At 44.7% G+C, this 9,158-nt stretch overlaps 1 protein-coding gene across 1 annotated transcript in view; it reads left to right on the forward strand.

Moving 5' to 3' along the window:
* Nucleotides 1–9,158, forward strand: part of GXYLT2 (glucoside xylosyltransferase 2) — a 39,460-nt gene that overhangs the window by 24,000 nt on the left and 6,302 nt on the right. The window contains exon 4 of the mRNA XM_018557967.1: nucleotides 3,887–4,138. Coding sequence (XP_018413469.1) covers nucleotides 3,887–4,138 — 252 coding nt within the window. The remainder of the gene's footprint in view (nucleotides 1–3,886; nucleotides 4,139–9,158) is intronic.

Here is a 9,158-nt window from a genome sequence, read left to right on the forward strand (position 1 = left end):
TTTTAATTATTTACTTTTTCTATCACTTTTTTTTAATTGTATTTATGTTCTTTTTTAATTTTTTATTTATCTCATCTTTAACTTTGTAATTTTTTCATCACCTTTTCTATTTATATTTTTACTTTTTTAAATTTGTATTAATCATCTTTAACTTTTTTATGTTTTATAATTATTTACTTTATCACTTTTTATGTTTTTCATTTTTTTTAAAACTTTTTTCTATTGCTATCACACGGAAGCAGTGCTAAATGTAGTAAAAAAAAAAAACCTGCCCAGCACCCGGAACTGCATGTCCCGGGCGACACCCCTGCCGCCCCGAGGCCAGGCCTTGGTGGCCTTGTGGGAAATCCGGCCTTGACTTTAGGATACAATGTCTTCAGGGCTTTAATCCTTTGTTAGGACAGACAGCTGTGCTCATCTAGTTTACAAGTGATAATTAAATCTGCCAGCACAGTGCAGACAGGGTTAATTGCTAGAAACAAAACTCCAGACAGTGAGACCTAAGCAGGACGTTTCCGTCCTGGAGTTTGCAGAAACATCATCGAAAAAAGGTAAGCTTCAACTTTTACATTTAAATCGTTATGCTACGTGAATGGGAACATGTAACAAATATAAAATAGGTGTTATCTGGATTTGGCTGCAAAAGTGGAAATACACTTTAAAAATAAGCCGACTTTTTCCTGCTAAATGCACGGTTTACTTTGATAACTGCCGGGATGCATAAAATGTCCCAAGATCCCGACTGCAGTTAAGGACAGAATTAACAGACGCCTTGAAACATCTCTTGCAGAAAATAATGGGAGCGCCTCCATCCTTTGGGGTGCATTAAACGTTAAGTGGCCGTCTTGTGAGCGGCAGCGGCGGAGGCTTCGCGCAGAGTGAGATGGCATCTCGTGGCAGGCTAGATAATTACGTGCTGCATTGAAGTGCTCGGTGCCGTAGAACGGCTGTTAGGTTGAGTGCACAGAGGTTAATTACAGTGCTTATCGCGGCCGTATTACACCCTTTTATCCACCTCCATAGGAAAATCCACCGCGAGTTCTCACGCCTCTGACTGCTGCCAGCCAAAAAGTAACACTTATTTTGTTTGGGAGGTGGGGGGGAATTATTCAATTTAAGATTTGCATGAATTAATTAACATCGTCACCTTTTCTAATGATAATTGTTGTTTTATTAATATGGAATGTGTGTTTTATAGCTGAGTTCTAATTAAATGTTCATTGATGCAGTTGTCTATTATTCTGTTCAATAAACATTTTGAGTAGCTGTGCGGGATTCGGGATGTTTTAATGACCTCAAGGCAAATGCTAAAACACTCCGTGTGTGTGTACACATGTATGTATGTATGTATACAAAATATATATCATATAAATATATATCTATAAAAGTGTTTGTGCAATATGGCAGCGCTTCTGTGGATTCCTGCTTTATGATGAATACTTCTTTGGAATGCTGCAACCTCTGTACTTTTTTGTGGTCTATATTACGGCTGTGTCGGGTGGTTGTTGTACTCTGGTTACCTGATCCAGGTGCGGTTCATCTCCCCCCTCTCTCTCTCTCTATCTATATTTGTTTTGCAGTCCAGTATATATGAAATATTGCATACAACTGCGGGTGGTGAGAGGAAGTTCAGAACTCCAGGGTTTTACATAGATGATTTACTGACATGCTGTACAAGATTGAATCGTAGAATCTCAGTTTATTTATAAAGATGAATAACTTAGGAGAGACACTGCCTACCTTCTCCTCTCCCTCCTTGCTTTTCTATCAAGGTGGTGCTATCTAGATCTACAGTCTGCAGAAGTAGTCAACAAGTGCATAGCTAGTGCTGGGCTTTCTTAGCCTTTCTATTTAGTATGCACAGCACAAACTGAAGCATGGAAGCACCCTGTATTAAATATCCAAGTAATACAATATTAAATTGTACACTTAAAGTTAGTTTCCCCATTGGCAGTCTCTTGTTCGAAGATATGTTAATGCATTAGATAATCATCACCTGATCTGGACTATTTCACACAGAATAGGCTTCATTTCCCATGCCTGTTGGATGATGGATTGTACTAGACAATAAATCTTGGGATTTTTTTCCACTTAAAGGTGAGGACAGTGCCACAGATGTTTGGCTGCTCTTCCTCATCTATTGTGTAGACATTAACATGCATGTTCAGATGATCTCCGAATGCATATGAGGTTGAATGAAAAAAATAGGAATAGCTAAACCCAGCTTTAGGGCAGGTTCACACCATTTTCCGGACCAGTTCTGGTCTGGAAAATGGTGTGATCCTGCCCCAATTACAATGCATTCCAGACCAAACAAAATGAGACATGCAGTATTTTTATGGTCTGGAACGGACTGCGCTGGTGTGAACAGAGGCCAGAAATAGCATAGGGATACATTAGGATGCATTTTGGGTCCAGAAACAATCTGGTCTGGTGATGATCTGGATGTGGTGTGAATGGGCCCTTACTGTTACAATCCTCTGGGTGGTCGGGTGCCATCTAATGCCTATAGTCAGCCAGAAGGTCTCTTGCCAGACAAAGAATAGTTCAGTTTGAGTTCATACATGTTTAGCAGATGTACGTGGCATAAAAGTATTCAAGCAATGATGTCACATTCATTAGGATAAAGTAGAAGCTATATTCAATATAGCCACACAGTGGAATGTCCCTTTCCAAGAATAAGTGTACAATAGATAATTAGCTTTACCCAGGTAAGTCCAGCAAGTTTGTAAACATTTTTTTCCATAGTACCTGCTGTCCCCTGAGAGGTGTGCAGGAATCCTCCACAGTTCTGCCAGTTCAGATTTAATAATTGGATGATAAAACCACCTTGAATGGTTTTAAACACAAGATATACCAAATAAAGCCTCCTTAGTTTCCCTCTGGATATTCACACACTATACTTAAAGTTCCCCCTGTCTCCTACAGGGCTCAGCAAGAGATTGGCAGTTGTGAACATGAAGGAGGATCTTGAAGATTCTATCGCTAAGGCCCCATTCACACTGAGCGACATGAAAATTGCGCGATTTTATACGTGCGATATTGCGCGACTTGTCGCGCTACGTCACGCGACTTTTTCCTATTGGGCTGCATGCAATCAGGAGAAAAATCGCTCAAAATCCGCAGAAAAAAGGGTCATGTAGGAGCGACAAGCTACAGCGACGAGCTGCAAGCGATATTGAGCGGCGAGATGTGAACAGCTCTATTGAAATGGATTGGAGAAGCTACTTTGAGCGATATCGTGTGGAAATATGAGCAATATCGCTGCAATAATCGCGCAATAAATCGCTTAGTGTGAATGGGGCCTTAGTAGTTGAACTCGAGGTTGCCCAACTCACTTTTTTGAGGATGCCCGGTGCAGACCTCCACGATCCGGGATCGTGCGGTCCTGCACAATGCAGGCAGCGATTTCCGCGTGGCCCCCATCGACGCGCGGCTGTCGAAACCGAGCACCCACAGCGCGATCGGTTCAGGCCTTGGTGACTCCTGACCGCGCGGCCATCCGCACGGAATCGTGCACGATTGCTGTGTGGTGAGGTGTCGCCTAGGTGTGCACCGGCCCTCACAGTTACATTGTTACATAGTGTTTGAAGTTGAATAAAGACACGGGTCCGCCAAGTTCAACCTATGTAAGCGTGTGTGTGTCTAATTGATTACCTGCCAACCACTGTCTCCTGGGCAAGTTTTGGCTATAGAAATAAAGATTTGAGCACTTCCAGCTGCTGGGCATGTAATTGGCAAGTTTGAGAAGCAACCTTACAATTATTCTTCTTGCGTGCCTATTGTTTGAATGCAATTCTTAGTCAATTATACAAACGTACTGCAAAGTATGACAACAATGAATATATGAACCCTGAAGACTAACAAGGCCATGTTTCATGTGCAGGTGATCCTACAAGACGTGGACTCCTTACTTTACGTAGACACAGATGTTCTGTTTTTGAGGCCTCTGGATGACGTCTGGGCCTTCCTGAAAAGATTCAACGAAAGTCAGTTGGCCGCGATGGCACCCGAGCATGAAGTCCCTAAGATTGGCTGGTACAGTCGCTTCGCTCGTCACCCGTTCTACGGTACAACTGGGGTCAACTCGGGGGTCATGCTCATGAATCTGACTCGCATCAGGAAGCAGCAGTTCAAGGTAAAACATTAAAAACAACCAAAACTGTCTGCTAAAATGTGGGAAATAAATCTGAGGTTTAAATAGCGCTTCCCGGACTGGTGTAATAATGTACCTAGAATGGATGAGTGAGCTTAATATGGCCATCTCGGAGGGGAGTAGGTTAGGGAGATCTGTCACAGTAGTAATTTAGGAATAAGGGATGAGTGTTTCGGGAGGCTTTGCAGTGGGAGCTGGTAATAATAAAATTTGTTTAGTGCAGGAATTTACATGCAAAGTATAAAATGAGGGTTTCCTGGGCGGTGGTGTGTTGGACTTTTGTTAGCTCTCTCAGATCATTAACTTATATACTGGATATACCTTTATCAAAGATACATTGGCTGTTAGGGAGAAGCTGCCCTAGATACCTCTTTCACAGCCAGGTTTGAACCTCTCTGTAGATCATTGCACTGGTCTTTGGACCTGTGATTGGCCAATAAAGTGGTGGCCAAGCTTGTGAATGGACAATAAAGTGGCGACAGCAGTACCCTGATGTTGTCACCGCTCTTCTTTCCCTCTCTTCGCTTTGTTCTTCTATCACAACGCTACCACTATTACATGGACAGCACTGTGTAAAGCACCAGAGCCTTAACTAGGTCCTAGTGCGGTCTCCATGTCTCCTAGTTCAATGCTGCAGGGAAGAGGACTGCATATCAAGACATTTAGGTACTTATATGAGCTGTATGCAAAATACATTTAACGTATATCTGAAGCCAACACATTGTTTTGGGTAGAGTAGAAATGGATGAAACCCCTGTCAAGTTTTGTTGTTGTTGTTGGCTGTGTCCTAATAAAATACATTTCCCTTCACTTCCTGTCCTGTTCAGTAGACAGAAAAAGAGAGGAAAGCTCTCTTAAGGAGAAGAATTCCTTTCTTTGATAGTGGTCACCAAAAACAGGAAACAAAACCCTGTTGGAATGTTTCCTCTATTCCTGTTCCAGTGACAATTCAACATTTCAGAACTTTAATCATTTTGACTCCTAGCAACATTGACTCTGGTTCGGCAGCTTTCTAACACAGAGGGGTCTTAGGGGTATCTTGGAGTTATTATAGGAAGGTATAAGGAAAATACCACACCGAAGGTTTAGGGAATATTAATTTCCTCATAGAAGACCAAAGATTACAAGCCAACATGTTTCAGGGGCTACAACGTTCTCCCTTCAACAGGGGATTAATACCATCCTAGCTACTACAGAGCTTTACAGGGTCCAAGTCAGGGCAATAACTACAGATCATGGGGCCCCATAGCAAAAATGTAATGCCCCCCCCCCCCATGACCTCACTCTGAGCTGTGAGTAATGATGCCAAAATCTCTATACTGTAGACTTTACTTTAAAGTTGTTGTCAACTGCAACCACTCCAACCCTTAATCATACAGTACTGTATTATCTTCACATGCTCTATGCTTAATATTCTTCAACAACCTAATGGGGCCCCCTTCCACCTCCAGGCCCCATAGCAGCCGACCGGGCTGCTGTGGCTATAGTTACGCCACTGGACCAAGTATATCATATGAATACGTACATTGGGTCAAGGTGGACCAATGTGAGTATGCAAAAGAGTTCATACCTGGAGTTCAGCTTTTAAAGTGTATCTGTGCCTGGATATATAAAATATATTCAAAATAAAAATATGCCCTCCCCAGATTAATTCCCGGGTTGCGACATTGATGTTGGATGATCTGGAGGACCTTTGCAATTACTTTGCAAGTGTCAAATGCTCATGTAATGAACACAATGCCATTTGAATTTTTAGTGATCCCAAACCTGCGAAAAAGTCGCCATCATGCTATTTTGTGCTCTCCTCAACTTGACTGTTTCTTATCTTAATGTTATGCTAGGAATTTGTGGAAACCATTTTTGTGTGTCACAAGTAGCGCCAGGGGCGTCCCGAGGCTGGGTGACACCCGGAGCAGTAACCGAGTGTCACCCCGTCATCACACGCGCGCGCCAGTATTCTGATACCTGCCGGCAGTCATATTGGTGATGGACGCCGGCAGAGAGAGGAGGGGACAGTCACCCGGCGGAATAAGGTATGCCGCCGGGTCCCCTCCTCTATCCTGATACTGTCAGGGGGGTGACTGTCAGTCATTTTGGTGTCACCCCTCCAATGGTGTCACCCGGGTGCGGGCCGCACCCCCCGCACCCCCTTTGTGATGCCACTGTGTAGCGCCAGAAGGGGAATAAAGATCTCTAAAAATAAACCGCTTACAATCACTTTGAGCTTTACCATTCTGCTACGTTACATAAAAGTCCCACTAATGTGATCTCATTTTAATCAGTGGACTTTGTTGATTTCTATTTTGGGGTAACTTTATGGGAGTGCGCAAATTATGTACAGTAAACGTTGCATTGGGAAATATATAACCGGGAAATGCACTTTTAAAAAAATACTGATTATTCCCCAAACCCAGCCGAAAATAAAAATATGTATCCGAATCTTTCCCTGGGGGAAACAAAAAGTATTATATGTTAGGGGTCGACTACAAAACCTAACGTATATCGTGTGCGAAACCCACACATCGCTGTAAAAAAAACTAAAAAATACTCTGGGACCCAAAAGTATATATGGAGTTAGTGATATTAAAGCCAAAATGTTTTTAAGCTATTTCAAATGCTGATGAAATCACTTACAATGGAAGCTGCTTCTTGATGTTTAAAAGATTTTAGTTTCCTGCAGAATCAGTTGGTCCTCTGAGCACTGGTCCTGATATCCTATGTTAGGGTGTCTCCTTTCTCTTGTAGGGTCCTATGGAGCCACCCTTGTATGGGCTAGTAAGCTGTGTGTGTCTCCACAAACGCGCAGGGATAGCAGGGCAAGCCATTAAACCCTTGAGGCAGTGCATGTGAAGCCGTGCGGAGCAAAGCTGTGAGGCACAGACCTTTGCATGCAGTGTGTGAGCTGAGCGCAGCCAGATTAAAGGACTGCATCTTCAGCCAATCGGCTCGCGCGTAACAACCCAATGGACTTCCCATCCTGATGCAATGGGTTTATACGCGTGAGCTGATTGGCTGAATATGAAATGTTTCATCCTGGCACGCTCAACTATGCGAGCTCTCGCAAAGCCGATGCGCCGGAGTGAAAATGACATGACACACTGCACGCAGAGGTCCACGCATCACCACTCCGCGCTGCTTTGTGAGCAGTGTGTCACAGGCTTCTCTCTGCTCCTTCCTCCCTCCCTCCTTCTCCATGCTACTAGATGGATGACTGTTGGAGAATGATGTGCCCCTTGTGATCTTGTACTGGACAGGAAGTGCAGGGAAGCCAAGCTAAGAGAGTTGGAGCTGTTTGGAAACATGATGACTGTAAGTGCTTGGCAAAAATGTAAAACGCTTTGCTGGGCGATGTATATTTCTTTGATCTATATTCATTTTTGAAAAAAATATATTTGAGAGTTTAATACTACTTTAAAGGCCTGGAGTCTCAAGTGGACAGGACAGGTGCACTTTAAATACACATGCCAACCTTGAGACTGGCCCACACTTCCCAATGGTGCATTCACATAAAACATCCGGCCTGTATAAGAGAGCTGAAGATTTTTAGGCAGGGGAGGGGGCAGAGGTCTTCACAGTAATCACTATAATCGAGCTGTAATTCCTAATGACATCTGCTGATGGATTATGTCCCATACACTGTAAATCACACACTGCTTAGTGCTTGTCCCCGGTGCTGCGTAGTGACAGCCACGTTCCGGATCACTGCTGTCCCCTCTCAAGGAGATGGGCAGAAACATGGATGTCTCCAGACAACAATAGGCAGACATACAGCGTTTAGCTGAGCTCTCGTTATTTATTGCGACACGCAGGATAATAGTTTCCTGATTGTGTCTGAACTGAGGAGGGGAAATAATGGTGGAAATCAGTCACAAACTCAGGTGCCATGCCTGTTCCTAAATTTAAAGGGATACAAAAATTTAAAGAGACCCCCCCCACCAACACCAAAAATTCAAGTATGTGGAAGGCTTATCACAGCCACGGTTTCCCATCCCTACTGTCATGGCCTAGCTGTTTGTGCTGGCCCAGCTCCTCTCCTCACCTCCCTACATAACCTTTTATGTAGCTGCTTTGGGGAGGAGTGAAGGGAAGTACTATAAAGTATGGGTCATTAAATGGCAAACTGCGGACCAATTGGCGGTTCCATCTGGATCGCGGTCCCTGACCTGCCCTGGGTTATGGCTGGCTGACAGTCAGTGGCGTCACTAGGGAGGTGCGGGCCACACCCGGGTGGCACCATTGGAGGGGTGACACCAAAATGACTGACATTTTGGTGTCACCGCCTCTGAAAAGTCGGGCACTTGGTCATGGACCGAGAGCCCGACAGTTGCAGGAGAGATGAGGGGAACCGGCGGCATACCCTATCCCGCCGGGTGAACGTCCCCTCATATCTCTGCCGGCGTCGATCACCAAGATGGCCGCCGGCAGGTATCACCAAGATGACCACGCATGCTCAATGACGTCATGGTGGGGTGTGACCTGGTATTAGCTCTGGGTGGCGCCCGACCCCGGGATGCCCCTGCTGACAATGGATACACCAGCCTCTTAGACCAGTGTTTCCACTTCCAGCCATAACCTAGTGCAAGCTCCCCTTCCACTTCAGTCATTAGTTGCTAGGGCCACTGGCGTCCTAGCAACCAATTACGTCAGGCAAGGCCGGCTACTACAACTACAAGGGATCTGGGTGGCTGTACAGTGTCCGGATGGAGAGCGGGAGCAGAGCGGGGAACGTCCATTCCCCGATCTGCTATGTGATTAGTGAAGCATGAAGAGCTCTCCGCGCTTCCTCCTTCAGCTGTCAGGAGCCGGCTAAACAGAAGCTGAAGCACGTTCCTGCGCTTCATCGCCTGTGTTGGAGAGCAGGAAAGAAATTAGAGGTCTAATAGACTCCTGATGTCTTCATGAAGAGAACCTTGTTAGCCCCTTTGTGATAGCAAAAGTTAAAGGGAAATTCCACTTTCCCTGGCAAATTTAGGACAATGGAATCCGCCCCCCCCCCCCCCGA

The sequence above is a fragment of the Nanorana parkeri genome, unplaced genomic scaffold (genome assembly GCF_000935625.1).
Source record: "Nanorana parkeri isolate BGI_ZX_2015 unplaced genomic scaffold, ASM93562v1 scaffold314, whole genome shotgun sequence".
Taxonomy (NCBI): Eukaryota; Metazoa; Chordata; class Amphibia; order Anura; family Dicroglossidae; genus Nanorana; species Nanorana parkeri.